The sequence below is a fragment of the Aquarana catesbeiana genome, linkage group LG11 (assembly GCF_042186555.1).
Source record: "Aquarana catesbeiana isolate 2022-GZ linkage group LG11, ASM4218655v1, whole genome shotgun sequence".
Taxonomy (NCBI): Eukaryota; Metazoa; Chordata; class Amphibia; order Anura; family Ranidae; genus Aquarana; species Aquarana catesbeiana.
Window position 1 is genome coordinate 7,709,505 of NC_133334.1, and position 19,733 is coordinate 7,729,237.

Consider the following 19,733-nt stretch of genomic DNA (forward strand, 5'->3'; position numbering starts at 1 on the left):
ATATAAATGTAAAATAGTAATAGTGTGTGACTGTGGGGGAGGGGACATTAGAGTGTAAGCTCCTCTGTACAGAGACTGATGTGACTGTGGGGGGAGGGGACATTAGAGTGTAAGCTCCTCTGTACACAGACTGATGTGACTGTGGGGGGAGGGGACATTAGAGTGTAAGCTCCTCTGTACAGAGACTGACGTGACTGTGGGGGAGGGGACATTAGAGTGTAAGCTCCTCTGGTACAGAGACTGACGTGACTGGCTCAGTGATCTCTGTACAGCGCTGCGGTATATGTCAGAGATATATAAATGTATAATAATAATAATAGTGTGTGACTGGGGGGGGTGGGGGGCATTAGATTGTAAGCTCCTCTGGTACAGAGACTGATGTGACTGGGGGGGTGGGGGGCATTAGATTGTAAGCTCCTCTGGTACAGAGACTGATGTGACTGGCTCATTGATCTCTGTACAGCACTGCGGTATATGTCAGAGATATATAAATGTAAAATACTAATAGTGTGTGACTGGGGGGAGGGGGGGGCACATTAGAGTGTAAGCTCCTGTGGTGATGTTTACATGCTCAGTGTTATCTGAAGATGCTGTAAATGTATTCTTCTGCATTTCCTAAAGTGACCACAAGATGGCGATGCAGATTTATCAAATGCTCCATTTCAACAAAGCCATTGGAAAGTTTACACACATTCTGTTTGTTTCAGACTTTTGTTCTACTTGGCCTTACATTTTCCAGCAATCGTTAGTGCTAAACCAATTAGATATTGTGGGTTGCAACTGCAGCCCCCCCACGTCACTAAAGGGTCACCACATAATATTCAGAAGACTGTCAGAGACTACAGACTCACTGTAGAAGATGGTCTGCTTCATTAGAATTCCTCTGTTGCCTCTTCGGGAGACAGAGAATGAATGAAAATATCTATGAACAGTCCATATCAATGGTTACAAGATTGTGGACCACCAACCATTACATCTATATGAGCTTGTTAGGACATCTCATTACAAAACTATGGCCATGATTATGGAGTTGCCACCCTTTGTAGACGTAAAGCCTCCAGAGGTCCTGATGCTAGATGAGAAGACCTGGCTTAACATCAGAATTCCAATTCTACTCCTAAAGGTGATCAGTAGGGATGAGGTCAGGGCTCTGTGCAGGACACTCGAGTTCCTCCACACCAAACTGGTCACAGCATGTCTTTACGGAGCTGCCTTTGTACACAGGGAGGGGGAGGCACAGTCATGCTGGACCAGAAAAGGGTCTTCACCAATCTGTTACCACAATTTTCTACAATGTCTTCGTATGATGGAGAGGGGGGGGGGGTTCACATACTCTTGGTCATGCTGGGGTGGTCTGTGTCAACCTCCCCCCTAGATTTTAGTTGTTAATTGTTAATTGATCCAGGAGGCACTCTGATGGGGACAGTTGATGTAAGGAGCACTACACTGATGGGGACAACTAATGTAAGAAGGGACTCTGATGGGACCAATTGATGTAAGGGTGACTCTGATGGGGACAACTGATGTAAAGGGACCCTCTTGATGGAGACACCTGATGTAAAGGGACACTCTTGATGGGGACAACAGATGTAAGGGTGACTCTGATGGGGACAACAGATGTAAGGGTGACTTTGATGGGGACAATGGATGTAAGGGTGACTCTGATGGGGACAACTGATGTAAGGGCGACTCTAATGGGGACAACCAGGGCCGGGAAAAGGCGTGGGCAGGAGGGGCAGCTGCCCTGGACACAGCAGAGCAAGGGTGCAGAGAATGGGCACAGGGCAGTAAACCCATTCTACAGAATGCATTACCAGTGGAGGAGGAGGGTGCAGTTCCACATCCTTGCCCTGGGCGCTAGATGAACTTGTCCTGATACTGGGGACAACTGATGGGGACAACTGATGTAAGGGGAACTCTAATGGGGACAATTCATGTTAGGGGAACTTTGATGGCAACAACTAATGTAAAGGGGCACTCTGATGGTGCACTCCAATGGGACAGTTGATGTAAGGGGGCTCTGATGGGGCAGTTGATGTAAGGGGGCACTCTGATGGGGCAGTTGATGTAAGGGGGCACTCTGATGGGGCAGTTGATGTAAGGGGGCACTCTGATGGGGCAGTTGATGTAAGGGGGCACTCCAATGGGGCAGTTGATGCAAGGGGGCTCTGATGGGGCAGTTGATGTAAGGTGGCACTCTGATGGGACAGTTGATGTAAGGGGGCACTCTGATGGGGCAGTTGATGTAAGGGGGCACTCTGATGGGGCAGTTGATGTAAGGGGGCACTCTGACTGATGCAAGAGGATGCTTGAAGTAAGGAGGTACTCTGATGGGGACACCTGATGCAAGGGGGGCTCTGATAGGGACCCTTGATAAAAGGTGACAAAAGTTCTGTTAAATCATCCTAATCCAATGACAGCATAAAACATACTAGTGTTTCCTGTTCATTCCTGCACCGTCTCTGCGCCACCTGTCAGACGTTATTTCCAGGTTGTGACTCGGGGTACATTAGTGAACGGGGAATATTGGTTCTCTGCATCTCTGTCACACTGCTGACATTATGCCCCCTGATTTTTTTTTTCTGCACGCCCAGATTTGATAGGCTGGATCTGGCCCCGCCTCCCAGTGATTCCCTGTTACCTCCGCACTCGGAGAGATCCCGAGCCCCCACGTGTTTCGGACTGTCTCTGTTCTCAGGAGCCGGGCAGATCTCACACACGATCTGCCCTTCTTCGGTCTGATAGGTTCCGTTCGGGCATAAAACGCATTGGTCCTTCTGTCCGTCATAGTAGGTGCCCGCATGGCAGCTAACTGAGAGACAAGAAGAGAGAAAAGCATGCCGGTTAGTATGCAGAGGGTAAAGCGCAGGCGAGCCATGCCAATCGCCAACATTGCAAAGCACAGTCCATCCGCTGACAGAAATGTCCTTCATGAACAATTTGGATTTTTTATTCGCTCACAAACTCTACAATGTTGCTATTTTGTTATTTGGGAAAGTAAAAGTTGCAAAGTGGAAGTCTTATGTTTTAGTAGTAACTTAGTTACACATTTGGGCCCCACAACAAAGGCCATTTTGTGTAAAATGAAGATTGCAGTTTTGCGCTCTTCCTGGCCGTGACGATTGATTTCAGAACTTGCATATTACCTGCACAGAGAATGCATTTACTTACTTCTAATGAATAATAACGGCATTGACTGGTGTGCTTTTTACCTTTTGGGTTAGTATATGCTTGAAATTCAGCATTAAAGTGGAAACGTTAGTAGATTTACTAGTCTGCCTGAAACACATTCCTGACTCCATATAGGCTGAGCTGATGGCATCACTCTGCTGCAGGCAAGAGGAAGCATTTCCTCAGTCTCCCCTCCCCCCCCCAGTGACTTTGCCTAGGCCGAGATAATGTAATCAGTCTGCTGCAGGCAGGAGAAAGCATTTCCTTAGTCTCCCCTCCCCCATTGACTTTGCCTGGGCTGCGATGATGTCATCAGTCTGCTGATCAGTCCCCCAGTGACTTTGCCTAGGCTGAGATAGTCTAACTAGTCTGCTGCAGGCAGGTGGAAGCATTTCCTCAGGCTCCCTTCCCCCCAGTGACTTTGTCTTGGCTGCGATGATGTCATCAGTCTGCTGCATCAGCCCCCCAGTGACTTTGCCTAGGCCGAGGTGATGTAATCAGTCTGCTGCAGGCAGGAGGAAGCATTTCCTCAGTCTCCCCTCCCCCAATTACTTTTTCTAGGCTGAGAAAATGGCTTTAGTTTTCTGCAGGCAGGAGGAAACATTTTCTCATTCTCCTCTCCCCCCAGTGACTTTGCCTAGGCTGAGAACAAGTCATCAGTCAGCTGTAATCAGGAGGGAGCATTTTCTCAGTCTCCCCTCACCCCAGTGACTTTTCTAGGCTGAGATGATGCCATCAGTCTGCTGTAGGCAGGAGGAAGCATTTCCTCAGTCTCCTCTCCCCCAGTGATCAGACTGTACATTGTAACTTTTTTAGCAAGTCACAAGGTGAGGCAGAGGGCTGATCTGTGCTAGACATGTGTAAACACAGCCAAGAACTGCACAGGCACCAGGATTTGCATGATGTGTCATCTATGCCAGCATCTCCATTGAGGAAGTAGATGGTGACCCTGAATGATGCCTGAACAAAGATGGTGCTGTCCCTTCTAGTGATAAAAGCAGATGAAGGCAATGTCAGGGGGAGTCTCTAGGAGAAGAAATTAATACCTGGAAGGGTTACAACAATGACATTGCTTAGCATGCTGCACCTAACAGACAGTATCTCACAAAAATGAGTACACCCCTCACATTTTTTAAAAATATTTTATTCTATCTTTTCATGTGACCCCGGAGTCATGTGACTTGTTAGTAGCAGCACTGGGGAGCAACAGATCATTGAGGGAACCATGAATGCCAACTTGTACTGTGACCTACTGAAGCAGAGCATGATCTCCTCCCTTCAGAGACTGGACCGCAGGGCAGTATTCCAACATGATAACCACCCCAAACACACCTCCAAGATGACCACTGCCTTGCTAAAGAAGCTGAGGGTAAAGGTGATGGACTGGCCAAGCATGTCTCCAGACCTAAACCCTATTGATCATCTGTGGGACATCCTCAAACGGAAGGTGGAGGAGCGCAAGGTCTCTAACATCCACCAGCTCTGTGATGTCATCATGGAGGAGGGGAAGAGGACTCCAGTGACAACCTGTGAAGCTCTGGTGAACTCCATGCCCAAGAGGATTAAGGCAGTGCTGGAAAATAATGGCGGCCACACAAAATATTGACACTTTGGGCCCAATTTGGAGATTTTCACTTAGGGGTGTACTGACTTTTGTTGCCAGCGGTTTAGACATTAATGGCTGTGTGTTGAGTTATTTTGAGGGGACAGCAAATTTACACTGTTATACAAGCTGTACACTCACTACTTTACATTGTAGACAAGTGTCATTTCTTCAGTGTTGTCACATGAAGATCCACTTTAGGTACTGGAAGGCCCATTAGGACGGTGTAGGAAGCAGAGTGATACATTCTAGATTGCGGATAGTGTCTCTGTGCATTTCGGGTCCTCAATATGGTTGCTGCTTATTGGCCGGATCCGTCTGACCACTGGAGATCCCGGAGAACAAAGTTGGGCCATGCGGGGCCCTGTATAATTGGGGTGTTAAAGGATGAAGAATCCTAATCCCCTTTTATCTTCAGCCCCCAACAAAGGAAGCAATTGGCTTTAGCAGAGTGGGGTTTTCACAGCCCCGTCTCTTTGTCAGGCTCCAGTGACCACTAAAAGGCGATTCTCGCAGCTCAAGCAGCTGTTTTTAAAAAAAACTTTGGAGCCTTTGTGATGCATAGAGGGGCCCCGGCGGGGTGCCGGGATTAATGCCGACAAAGACATTTAAAAGCACTTCACCTCTTTTCACAAGTGTCTCCTCGGCCGATGCAAAGACCCCAGCGAGACACGGCCATGCTTTGCTGGATGTGAACCCGGTGACCAGGTCAGCGCCGGCTCATTGGACCCATCGGAAAATATAGATTCACGCAGCGTCCGGGGGCCATATTTACTTCTTTTATACAGACTGAGACGGGAGATTTGTTCAGAGATTTACAGATTAATCTCCTTCTAGAAAAACTTCACAACGGGCCGTCCAGACACAGGAAGGAGAAACATTATTCCCCATCAGATACAATGTATCACCCGGGACAAAGGACACCTTCTATACCGAAAATACAGAGCGACAGATATAAGATATATTATACAGAGTGACATCACCACTCTCCAGATATAAGATATATTATACAGAGTGACATCACCGCTCTCCAGATATAAGATATATTATACAGAGTGACATCACCGCTCTCCAGATATAAGATATAGAGGAGTGACATCACTGCTCTCCAGATATAAGATATATTATACAGAGTGACATCACCGCTCTCCAGATATAAGATATAGAGGAGTGACATCACCGCTCTCCAGATATAAGATATATTATAGAGGAGTGACATCAACGCTCTCCAGATATAAGATATATTATACAGAGTGACATCACCGCTCTCCAGATATAAGATGTATTATACAGAATGACATCAACGCTCTCCAGATATAAGATATATTATACAGAGTGACATCACCACTCTCCAGATATAAGATATATTATACAGAGTGACATCACCGCTCTCCAGATATAAGATATATTATACAGAGTGACATCACCACTCTCCAGATATAAGATATATTATACAGAGTGACATCACCGCTCTCCAGATATAAGATATATTATACAGAGTGACATCACCGCTCTCCAGATATAAGATATATTATACAGAGTGACATCACCGCTCTCCAGATATAAGATATATTATACAGGAGTGACATCACTGCTCTCCAGATATAAGATATATTATACAGGAGTGACATCACCGCTCTCCAGATATAAGATATATTATACAGGAGTGACATCACCGCTCTCCAGATATAAGATATATTATACAGGAGTGACATCACCGCTCTCCAGATATAAGATATATTATACAGGAGTGACATCACCACTCTCCAGATATAAGATATATTATACAGGAGTGACATCACCACTCTCCAGATATAAGATATATTATACAGGAGTGACATCACCGCTCTCCAGATATAAGATATATTATAGAGGAGTGACATCACCGCTCTCCAGATATAAGATATATTATACAGGAGTGACATCACCGCTCTCCAGATATAAGATATATTATACAGGAGTGACATCACCGCTCTCCAGATATAAGATATACTATACAGGAGTGACATCACCGCTCTCCAGATATAAGATATATTATACAGGAGTGACATCACCGCTCTCCAGATATAAGATATATTATACAGGAGTGACATCACCGCTCTCCAGATATAAGATATATTATACAGGAGTGACATCACCGCTCTCCAGATATAAGATCCCCCCCCACTGCCCTCCGGTGCTTCTACCGGCTCTCCCGTGCGATCGGCGAACCGGAATCGGCTGGCGCCGGAAGTTGACCAAAGAGAATCCGGCGACCTTTGATCTATTCTATGACCTTTCGGAGGCCGGGCGCTATGTTATGACGTCACGCCCGGCCTCTGCATTTGAAAATATGCCGCCGCCTTGGCTGGGAAGCCAAGATAATTTTTTTTTTTTTTAATTTCAGGCTTCCCAGCCTAGAGGAGAGAATTGGGGACTTATAAACCCCCCCAGATCTCACTGTAAAGAGGACCTGTCATGCCCTATTCCTATCACAAGGGATATTTACATTAATAGGAATAAAAGTGATAAAAAAAAAATGTAAAAAGAAAGCGTCAAAATAGAAAAATAAAAGTAAAATAAACAATAAAACATTTTTTAAGTGCCCCCGTCCACGCGTACTCGCTCGCAGAAGCGAACGCATATGCATATGTAAACTGCGTTCAAACCACACATGTGAGGTATCGCCGCGAATGTTAGAGCAAGAGCAATCATTCTAGTGCTAGACCTCATCTGTAACTCTAAACAGGTAACCTGTAAAATTCTTTAAAGCATCGCCTATGGGGATTTTTAAGTACAGCAATACCTTGGATTACGAGCATAATTCATTCCAGAGCTTGTAATCCAATCACTCGTATATCAAACCGAGTTTCCCCATAGAAAATAATGGAAACTCAGATAATCTGTTCCACAGCTACTGCTGGTCTATGCAGTACTGCATGTGGCCAGAGGTGCGGGGGGGTGCCGGAAAAAGTCGGGAATCGAGTGTCTCCGAGCATCACCAGCGCCCTCCTCAACCCTGGCCAAATGCGGTACTGCACACCCCAGCGGCTTGAATCCTGCCCTGTCTCTGACGGAGGCTCTTTACCATGTGATCAGCCGTGTCCAATCACGGCTGATCACGATGTAAACAGGAAGAGCCATTGATTGGCTTTTCCTCACTCGCGTCTGACAGACGCGATTAGAGGAGAGCCGATCGGCTGCTCTCCTGACAGGGGGGGGTCTGTGCTGATTATCAACGCAGCCCCCCTCGGATGCCCACCCAGGACCACCAGAATGCTGCCAGGACCACCAGGGATGGCCACCACATGACCACCAGGTATGCCACCCTAGACCACCAGGGAAGTGCCAATCAGTGCCCAGGCAGCTGCCAATCAGTGCCCATCCCCAATGCCTGCTAGTGCCATCAGTGATTCCTAACAATGCCATCTATCAGTGCCGTATATTAGTGGCACGTATCAGTGCCCATCAAGGCCGCCTATCAGTGCCACCCATAAGTGCCCATTAGTGCAGCCTTTCAGTGCCTATCAGTATCGCCTATCAGTGCCCATCAGTGCCTACCAGTGCCACCCATTTGTGCCCATCAGTGCCGCCTATCAATGCCCATCAGTGCTGCATATCAGTGCCACCCATCAGTGCCCTCTACCAGTACCCATCAGTGCCCATCATCAGTTTCCATCAGTGCCCCCTTATAGGTGCTACCTCATCGGTGCCACCTTATCAGTGCCCACCAGTGAAGGAGAAAACTTACTAATTTACAAAATGTTATAACAGAAACAAAAGAAAAACTTTTTTTTCAAAATTTTAGGTCTTTTTTTATTTGTTTAACAAAAAATTTAAAAAACGCAGAGGTGATCAAATACCACCAAAAGAAAGCTCTATTTGTGGGAACAAAATGATAAAAATTCTGTTTGGGTACAGTGTTGCACTACCGCGCAATTGTCATTTAAACAGCGACAGCGCTGAAAGCTGAAAATTGGCCTGGGCAGGAAGGGGGTGTAAGTGCCCGGTATTGAAGTGGTTAATGCATGAAAATGCGTTTGAAAAACTGCTGCGCAAATATCGTGCGACATAAAAAGTTGCAATGACAACCATTTTATTCCCTAGGGTCTCTACTAAAAAATGATATAAAATGTTTGGGTAATTCTCAAGCAAAAAAATTTTGATTTTTACATGTAGGAGAGAAGTGTCAGAATTGGTCTGGGTGGGAAGGGGTTAATGTATTTGTAGAATGTATTATGTGTAGGTTGAACATGAAACGAATTGTAAAATCTTTCAACTGGCTTAACAAACTTGTCTCCCATGTCCCGTGTTTTGGCTGCCAGGACATGCTGAGACTTGTAGTACCTCCAAAAAAACACCCCCAGGACTGGTGACCCTGATTAATGACAACATTGAACGCAGACCCCTCCCCCCGGCTACAGATGGCATTGAAGTTCTACCATCAGATAACGAGTCGTATTTTGTTACGGTCTACAAGTCATCCAATAAACTGGAGGAATAAAAATAACTTCAAACGTAACTTTCCCACCAGGAGCAAGACGACTGACTCCGACCACCACAAGACGCCTTCGCATGTGTCTGCAGAAGATACTGCAAGAAAGACTTTTTCTACCTTTTTACCACCGAGGAACCCATAAAATAACTCGGATCTCCGGGAAAACCCACTAAAATGATTTCACCTCCAATCCAAAGTACATATGAGATCAGTAGGCCTTAGAGACTTCAATAAAAGAATACAAATAAGGCAGCAAAAACTGGAGTCACCCAGGTCAGTCAGTGGAGAAGTTACCCCTTCCATTGGTGGTCACTTGAGAAGAGTCCCCTTATATTGGTGGTCAGTTTAAGAGTGACCCTTTACATTGGTGTCAGGGTGTAAGTGATCCCTTTTGTTAGTGATCAGTGGTGTAGTGACTCCTTACATTGATGGTCAGTGTGGATCCTTTTTGTTCATGGTCAATGTTGAAATGACCCCTTTTCACTAGTGGTCAGTGGAGAAGGATCCCCTTACATTGGTGGTCAGCAGAGAAGGGCCTTGTATGTTGGTGGTCAGTGGAAAAGGGCCCCATACGTTGGAGGTCAATGGAGAAGGGCCCTCATACGTTGGTGGTCAATGGAGAAGGGCCCTCATACGTTGGTGGTCAATGGAGAAGTGCCCCACTTACATTATTGGTTAGTGGAGAAGTGCCCCCCTATTTTGATGGTCAGTGGAGAAGTGCCATCTTACATTGGTAGTCAGTGGAAACATGTGACTTTACATTGGTGGTCAGTGGAGACAATGACACCTTACATTGGTAGTCAGTGGAGACATGTCACCTTACATTGGTGGTCAGTGGAGAAGTAATCCCTTTTGTTGGTGATCAGTGGTGTAGTGACTCCTTACATTGATGGTCATTGTGGATCCCTTTTGTTCATGGTCAATGTTGAAGTGACCCTTTACATTGGTGGCCAATGGAGAAGGGTGCCTTACATTGGTGGTCAGTGGAGAAGGGCCCCCTTAGAATGGGTTGGTGTTCAGTGGAGAAGGGCCCCCTTAGAATGGGTTGGTGGTCAGTGGAGAAGCCCTTCCATTGGTGGTCAGTGGGGAAGTGACCCCTTTCATTGATGGTCAGTGGAAAACTGCCCCCCCCCCCCCCAACATTAGTGGTTAGTGGAGAAGTGACCCCTTACATTGGTGATCAGAGGACAAGTGCCCCTTACATTGGTGGTCAGTGGATTATGGAATCCCTTACGTTGGTGGTTAGTGGAGAAGTGACCTCTTATATTGGTGGTTAGTGGAGAAGTACCCCCTTACATTGGTGAGCAGTGAGGAAGTAATCCCTATCATTGGTGGTTAGTGGAGTAGTTACCCCTTACATTGCTGTCATAGTGAAAGTAAATGCCTTACATTGGTGGCCAGGAGATCAATCTGCCACTGCTCTCTTTTCAAGGAACCCCCATCACCCACTAGAAGAACCCTGTTTGAGAAAGGTTTCTATAAAATATGTCATTTACCTAAACACAGAACACAGTCACGTTATCCCATAGAAGAACACTACCGACTATTACTTACTAAGTGTAGTGGGTAGCACTCTCGCCTAGCAGTAAGAAGGGTCGCTGGTTCGAATCCCAACCACGACACTACCTGCCTGGAGTTTGCATGTTCTCCCTGTGCCTGCGTGGTTTTCCTCCGGGTACTCCGGTTTCCTCCCACACTACAAAGACATGCTGGTAGGTTAATTGGATCCTGTCTAAATTGTCCCTAGTATGTATGAATGTGTGTTATGGACCTTAGATTGTAAGCTCCTTGAGGGTAGGGACTGATGTGACTGTACAATGTATATGTAAAGAGCTGCGTAAATTGACGGCGCTATATAAGTACCTGAAATAAATAAATAAAAAAAAATATTCCCATATGGTATTTATCAGAGAATACACAGAGCCATTCCTAGCACTAATACCTTTCCTGCATGTTGGTGGGCAGGCAGCTCAAGCACAGTGTGTACTCTGCATTAATTCTGAATAGTTTAGTGGATAATATACAGTATATCACAAACATCATGTTATCTCTCACACAACCACCAGATTATTTTCACTGCTGGTGTGATAACAACTCTTCTAGATTTAGAAGCTTTCATGCTCACTGCTGCAGATAACTATAGAAAATGGGTCCCTGGGGTGTATGTCATCTTATATCCTATATATTTGTATCCCAAACCTTTTTTCAAACTCTTCTTTTTTTAAAGCTACATTAATAGACAGTGGAGGGGAAAGAACCTTTTTTTTCCCACCCTCTGTGACCCTGTTGGGGTGAATTCCCTTCTCTTCATGTCCTGGGAACAGAAGATATGTTAAAAGGGACGCGTGAAATATTGAGTATCAGGACCTGGATCACCTGCTGCTGCCACTGTACTTCCCAGAGTTGTAGGTCCAGTGTCCACCAGCAGGTGGCTCCCAGCAGCCAGCAGTTTTTGGCAATAAGTCTTCACCTGATGCTGGCTGCTGGGCAGGTATTTAGTCTCTCCTCTGCTAGTACACTTTGAGTCTGTGTTTTGCTTTGCTTGCTGCCAGATACTGAGTGTCATTTACCCTGTTCCTGCTCTTGCTCTTACCCTGCATCCTGTGCCTTGCTGTCTCTTTTCTGCTCCTCTTGTCCCTGATCCCAGTCCTGGTTCTTTATATCCTTACCTTGTTAATCCATGTTCCCCATTTTTGTACATATTGTGTATAGATTCTGTAGTTAGGCCTTCCGTTGTGGTACTACTTCTGGTTCACTTGTATTTATTTGTTTGCTGTGTGCTGGTGTTTGGATGTCTTTTGTTTTATGATTAATACATTTACTTTAATACATATAGTTTTTTTTCAGTTTCCTTGTGTAGCTACACAGATCTGGCTATCTCAGCTGTTGATTCCTGACTGTCAGATTATAGTTGCGTCACTAGGGTTGGTGTCACCCGGTTTCGGTAAAACATGATTTCAAACCCCCCCCCCCCCCCCCGTGGGGCACTGAGCAGGCTAGTGCATCAGCGAGGCTCCCCCCCCCCCCCCCCCCCATTATTGTCCTCAGTGACCAAATTCCTGTCCTATTACTGTCCTTAGCCCCCCCCCCCCCCCCCCGATAATGTCTTCAGTCCCCCAATAATGTCCTCAGTGACCAAATTACTGTCCTCAGACCCTATTACTGTCCTCAAGCCCCCCCCAATAATATCCTCAGCGACCCCATTGATGTACTCAGCAACCCCATTAATGTTCTCAGTGACCCCATTACTGTCCTTAGTCCCCCCATTACTGTGCTCAGTCCCCCCATTACTGTCCTCAGTCCCCCCATTACTGTCCTCAGTCCCCCCATTACTGTCCTCAGTCCCCCCATTACTGTCCTCAGTCCCCCCATTATTGTCCCCCATATAGCACTCCATTTCTGTCCTCAGGTTTCCCCCCTGCAACCCATTACTGTCCTCAGCCTCCCCCCGCCCCCTATTGCTGTCCTCAGCTCCCCCCACATCACCCCTCATTGCTCCTCCTCCTATCTTACCTTACATAGATAGTCCAGAGGGCTGGAGGCACAGCAGGTCTGGACAGAGGGTGGGAGCTGCAAGCTAATGATTGGTTGCAAGGGCCGCCAAAACAACCAATCACCAGCTGTTAACTCAGGCAGCCCCATCCTTTGTCCTCAGCTATCCTGCCCCTCGCAGACGGCTCCCGCCAGAGAGAATGACAGTGGCGCCACAGCTTGGGTGTCACACCTCTGGTGGTCCGCACCCCCATAGCGATGCCACTGTCAGGTTATAATACTGCCTATAGGAAGACTGGACACTGGCAAAATAACAGGAAAAACTGTAGGTCAGCTCAGGATAACTTCTTCTAAGCCCAGCATGCCTGAATTTTTAACAAGCAGTACCAAGAGCATGATCATAAACATGAAGGGGTAGAACCTGTGTCCCTTAATGGACTCCAAAAAAATAATTTTATAAAGGAGTACAGAAATCGAATTTTCCTTCTCATCCAATGAAAGACTTAGGAAGTTATTAACCCTTGGAACATCCAAAGGCAGTCAAAATAAGGGGTGAGCAACAACAACCACTAACAAGTCCAACAAAAAACAGAATTGGGGACTGCTTGAAGGACCAATGCCCAAATCTGACACCAGATGAGGAAAAACTCCCTTCCTGAGGGGGTAGGGAAACCTGATTACATGACCAGGGGGAGAACAGTGGAAGGGAACATTGAACCATGAATCTAGCGAGAAGCTGGTTAACAAGAACCCACCAAAATGAGGTGGCACTAACCACAAAATTCCCATTAGGTAAGAAAAAACCCACAAGCTGATGTGGTCAACAAGTGAAGGGAGGAAGCCCCTAGAAGGAAACCTTAACTAGGAACCTAGGGATAATGTCCTTATAAAGGAAGATCACCCGATCTAAGTAGAAAGGCAATGAGCCTCTACTCACTTGACCCCATAACGGTCAAATAAACAAACAAAGCCAGCAAACAAATGGTAGACTTTTCCTAGCAAACCTTTGCAGAATCTAGGAAGAAGCTGGTTAACTAGAACCCACCAAAATGAGGTGGATCTAAACACAAAATTCCCATTAGGTAAGAAAAAAACCCACAAGCTGATGTGGTCAACAAGTGAAGGGAGGAAGCCCCTAGAAGGAAACCTTAACTAGGAACCTAGGGATAATGTCCTTATAAAGGAAGATCACCCGATCTAAGTAGAAAGGCAATGAGCCTCTACTCACTTGACCCCATAACGGTCAAATAAACAAACAAAGCCAGCAAACAAATGGTAGACTTTTCCTAGCAAACCTTTGCAGAATCTAGGAAGAAGCTGGTTAACTAGAACCCACCAAAATGAGGTGGATCTAAACACAAAATTCCCATTAGGTAAGAAAAAAACCCACAAGCTGATGTGGTCAACAAGTGAAGGGAGGAAGCCCCTAAAAGGAAACCTTAACTAGGAACCTAGGGATATTGTCCTTATAAAGCAGGGATATGCAATTAGCGGACCATCAGCTGTTGCAGAACTACAAGTCCCATGAGGCGAAGATCAGCCGGTCTAAGTAGAAAGGCAATGAGCCTCTACTCACTCACTTGACCCCATAACGGTCAAATAAACAAGGCAGGCAAACAAATGGTAGACTTTTCCTAGCAGACCTTAGGAAAGGGTGTCCATCTTCCAATGACACTAACAAAAGGCATGTTGGGAGTAGGAAAAGTTATCCTGGGCTGGCTTACAGATTTTGTTTGCCAGTGTCCAATCCTCCTGTAGACATCAGTATAACCCAACAGTAGATGACGTCCAGTGTCCCTCAACAGAAGAGAAAAAAAAAAACCCTTAAGTAATGTTGTTTGAGGGAAAATGGAGAGCCATGCACTTCAATTTGATACAATGTAGCTGTTTACTTAACTTGGGTTTCCTGGCAACTCCAAAAAGATCTCCCATTTAGGCTTCCCTGGATGATAAATGAGGGTGACGAAACAAAGGTGTTCGGGACGAGGGTCAGATGTTATCTTAATAAGCGTCTGACAAGCCGCAGAGGATTATGGAAGCCATACCGACCGCTGTGCTTGTAATCGCCTTTCACGAGCAAACAGACTGCAGAATGGCTGTCAGAGCGAATTATCGTCACCTCGTATGAGAAGCCGTTTACACGCCAAACCTGTGCCGGAGGAGCTCTGGACGCAACAGCGACAGGAGACCAGGACAAAAGGAGCATTCTTATGACAAAGATCTGACTTTAGTCTGGCCGGGCACCCGCATAAGATTGTTTAAAATATAATTCTATATTTAAAAGTGTATGTCAGGCCGGAAAAAAAATGCACGCGCTTTTCCCAGTTTTTTTATTATGCTTCAAATAAAAAAAAATGAAAAAATTGTTGAACTGCCAGAAATCCAGAGAGTTTCTAAATTCCTTGAAGTGTATCTAAAATAATTTTTACATTTTCAAAAAAAAAAAAAAGTACTTTAGATACAGTTTAAAGGGGATGTAAAGTGTTTTTCTTTATAATGTATTTACTTATCAAGTTCAGGACCAGAAACCACAATTTGTAAATTTTTTTTTTTTAACAGTAATATTTAGGCATATACAGTAAGGAATATTTCGTACTTCCATTTGCCAGTCGGAAGATGGAGCTCTAGGCTCATTTCCACATGCTTATCAGCTTAACCTCTGCCTGTTGTTTACAGACCTCTAAAGCACAAGCTGCAATTTACACACGCTTAGTTAGATCATTCAGGGCCACAAACGAGTCTAATGGGCCAGAAATGGCTTTCCAATGGAGATCATAGGGCGCATGCAAGGAAGGAGCAGGACCCAATAGGATGTGTGTCATTGAACATGCCAAACAGTAAAGATCTCAGTGGAGCAGGGACAGTGGCCTCTCATGGATTCTGGGGTGTGGCATCAGGCCACTAATAGTATCTTTAAATTAACCCTGTTGATGGTTTTTGGAGCCCAATAAGGGTAACCTTAAATGGATCATATTGATGCTATAAGGGGCCCACTATGTATAAACTTAAATCAACCCTATTGATGGTCTTTGGAACCCAGTAAGGGTAACATTATATGGACCCTGTTGATGGTCTTCGAGGCCCATTAAGGGTAACTTTAAATTGACCCTGTTGATGGTCTTTGGGGCCCACTAAAGGAAACTAAATGAACACTGTTGATGGTCTTTGGGATCCATTAACAGTAACTTTAATTGGGCCTTGTTGGCATTCTATGGGGCCCACTAAGTATAACCTTAAATCAACCCTGTTGATGGTCTTTGGAACCCACTAAGGGTAACTTTAAATTGACCCTGTTGATGGTCTTTGGGGCCCACTAAAGGAAACTAAATGAACACTGTTGATGGTCTTTGAGATCCATTAACAGTAACTTTAATTGGGTCTTGTTGAAAGCCTTTGGGGCCCACTAAGTATAACCTTAAATCAACCCTGTTGATGGTCTTTGGAACCCAGTAAGGGTAACATTATATGGACCCTGTTGATGGTCTTCGAGGCCCATTAAGGGTAACTTTAAATTGACCCAGTTGATGGTCTTTGGGGCCCACTAAAGGAAACTAAATGAACACTGTTGATGGTCTTTGGGATCCATTAACAGTAACTTTAATTGGGCCTTGTTGATAGTCTTTGGGGCCCACTAAGTATAACCTTAAATCAACCCTGTTGATGGTCTTTGGAATCCACTAAGGGTAACGTTATATGGACCGTTGATGGTCTTCGAGGCCCACTAATGGTATCTTTGAATGCACCCTGTTCATGGTCCAGGGCAGTGTTTCTCAACTCCAGTCCTCAATGCGCCCCAACAGGTCATGTTTTCAAAATTTCCCTCAAATGAAACGGCTGTGGTAATTACTAAGGCAGTGAAACTGATCAAATCACCTGTGCAAAATAATGGATAGCCTGAAAACATGACCTGTTCGAGCGCTTTGAGGACTGGAGTTGAGAAACACTGGTCTAGGGTTCAAAGAGTACATTTAAATCAACCCTGTTGATGATCTTTGGAACGCACTAAGGCCCCTTTCACACTTGTGCGACTTGTCCTGCGACTTGGGATCACAAAGTCACATGACAAGTCATACCCCATGATTTCCAATGAGTACCATTCAAATCTGTGCGACTTCAAGTCGCAGCGACTTCAAAGTAGTCCCCGCATTACTTTGGTCTGACTTTAATGCAACTTGAGGTCCATAGACCTCAAGATTACACGGGCATTGTTTCAAATCGTCAAAGTAGCGGCAAAATTGCATCAACGTTGCGGCAAAAATCGCGCAACTTTCAGGTCGCACAAGTGTGAAAGGGGCCTAAGAGTAACTGTATATGAAATCTGTTGATGGTCTTTGGGGATCACTATGGGTAACTTTAAATTGACCTTGTTGCTGCTGTTTCGGGTCCCAAAAGGATACGTTTAAGTTGTTGATAGTCTTTGGGGCCCACTAAGGGTAACTTTATATTGGCACTGTTGAAGATCTTTGGGATCCACTAAGGGTAACTGTAATTAGACACTGTTGATGGTCTTTGTGGCCCATTAAGGGTAGCTTTAATTGGGCCTCATTGGTGGTCTTTGAGTCCCACTAATGGTAAATTAAAATGGACCCAATAATAGTCTTTGGCAACCCACTAACTGTAACCTTAAATGGACCCAGCCAATGGTCTTTGGGGCCCACTAAGGGTAACTTAAAATTGACCCTATTAATGGATTTTGGAGTCCACCAAGGGTCATTTTTCAAATCAGCATGGTTGTTGGCCTTTGGAACCCGCTAAGGGTAACTTTAAATAGACCCTGTTCACGGTCTAGGGGGGCTCTAAGTGTAACTTTAAACAGAACCTGTTGATGGTCGTTGAAGCCCACTAAGGTTATAATTGACCCTGTTGATGGTCTTTGAAGCCCAATATGGTTTTAATTGACACTGCTGAAACTGACACTGACACTGTTGAAGCCCACTAAGGTTATAATTGACCCTGTTGATGGTCTTTGAAGCCCAAAACGGTTTTAATTGACACTGCTGATGGTCTTTGAAGCCCACTAAGGTTATAATTGACCCTGTTGATGGTCTTTGAAGCCCTCTAAGGTTATAATTGACTTTGTTAATGATCTTTGGGGTCCATTGACGTTTACATTAAAATCACCCTATTGTGGGTGTTTGGGACCAATTAAGGGTAACTTTGAACCAGTTTCTGGTATTTTGAATTTGCCCTACCATGATGGAATTGTGGATGTGGCCTTTAGTTTAAAAAAAAAAAAAAAAATCAAATTCTTCCTAAAAACTAACATCTTTCCCACCTGAGGAAGGGGTGGCTTACCGCATCTATTGTCCACTCGCACCTGACCACTTCCGCACATCTCCGGGAGCTCCGGCATCTTGGGGATCTTTTTGGTGAGCTCAAAGTCCTTCCCAGACAACCGAACATGAAAGTGGTCCTTGCCGATGGCTTTTCTCAGCGTCCTGATCGTCTTTCGCAGCCTTTTTTCCGCTTTCCTCCTTACGCAGCTAAAACTGCACGACTCTGCGAGATAATGAAAACCGGTCAATGTCTCCTCACCGCCTCTACAGAGGGACGCATTGCAATAATGGTAATAAAACCGATGTTATGATATTTTCACCAATCTAACGATCTGCCCGACAACGGTCACCCGATTTCCACACACAAAATTGTCACAAAACAGGAGATACTTAGACAAGAAAGCAAGAAAAGGCAGCGAAAAGCAATACAGGCGGCTCGTTTAATTAATAAAGCCCCGGTTTTCATCAGGCCCCACGCCAACCAACCTGTCACCTCCTTCTGATTGGCCTCCAGCTCAAACTGCGCCGTGATAACCGTCTCCTTAGCAGCTGTCTTGCGTCCGCTGGCCCTCCGCCTGCACGTTATGTTTACGAAGTCGAATCTGTCGTAGACAAGATTTTGTTTTTCTGTGCGGAGAGAAGAGATGAAAGGAAGACGGCAGGCGGTGGATGGATTATTCCGTTCTTTGTTTTAATTACAACGTCTGATAAAAGAAGTTTGATACAATGGAACAATTTAGCACCCCATTCATTTTTTTTTTATCCTGCTGCGACGGCGGCGCCCTCTGATTACGGAGCAGACATCTCCATCCCTGAAATAGATGTTTACGTTCTCGTATCCTGCTCATTAAAATGTTTTTTATCTGTCTGTCTTCAACCCCCCCCGAAGGGTTAGGAGACGTTCAAATGAAAAGTTCAAAGCATAATCATTAAAATGTCCGTATTCTGAATATTTGTAACTGTCCTGATCTTTGATATGCTTAAAGAGGTGCATTATCCTGTGCTTTGGTGGCTCCGCCCCCTCCATGTGCCGTCATTATGGAGCATGCATAGATATGCAGAAGGGCTCTGCCTGGCCATCAGGTCCTGACAAAGGCTTTTGGCTTTTGTGCGCACAAGCAGGAAATCTCCGCTGCATGCGCAAAAACAGGGGAAATATATTTATTTTATTACAGGTACTTATATAGGTCTGTCAATTTATACAGCGCTATATATATATATATATTATATCCATATATACTATATATCCATCTCTCTCTCTCTCTCTGTAATATATATATAGTATATTACTAGTATATATATATATATATAATAATATATATATATATATAGTACCACACACAGCACATAATACACAGCACAGATCTTACACCCTCACATTTTTGGAAAACTTTTCATGTGGACAACACTGAAGAAAAATGACACTTGGCTACAATGTAAAGTAGTGAGTGTACAGCTTGTATAACAGTGTAAATTTACTGTCCCTCAAATATAACTCAACACACACGCCATTAATGTCTGAAACCGCTGGCAACAAAAGTATCACCACCGAAGTGAGAATCTCCAAATTGGCCCAATTAGCCTTTTTCCCTCCCCGGTGTCATTGTGGACTCGTTAGTGTACAAGGTCTCAGGTTGTGAATGGGGAGCAGGTGTGTTAAATTTGGGTGTGTATCGCTCTCACTCTCTCATACTGGTCACTGGAAGTTCGACAT

General features: G+C 45.0%; 1 protein-coding gene across 4 annotated transcripts in view; it reads right to left on the minus strand.

The window, feature by feature from the left end:
* SCUBE2 (signal peptide, CUB domain and EGF like domain containing 2) overlaps positions 1-19,733 on the minus strand; it is a 143,940-nt gene that overhangs the window by 15,315 nt on the left and 108,892 nt on the right. For 2 of the 4 annotated variants that reach the window (XM_073603983.1, XM_073603982.1), the window contains 3 exons: positions 18,506-18,646; positions 18,039-18,242; positions 2,642-2,812 (listed from right to left, as the gene is read on the minus strand). In XM_073603983.1, the coding sequence (XP_073460084.1) occupies positions 2,642-2,812; positions 18,039-18,242; positions 18,506-18,646 (516 nt within the window). The remainder of the gene's footprint in view (positions 1-2,641; positions 2,813-18,038; positions 18,243-18,505; positions 18,647-19,733) is intronic. The other 2 variants (XM_073603985.1, XM_073603984.1) reach the window with 2 other exon arrangements.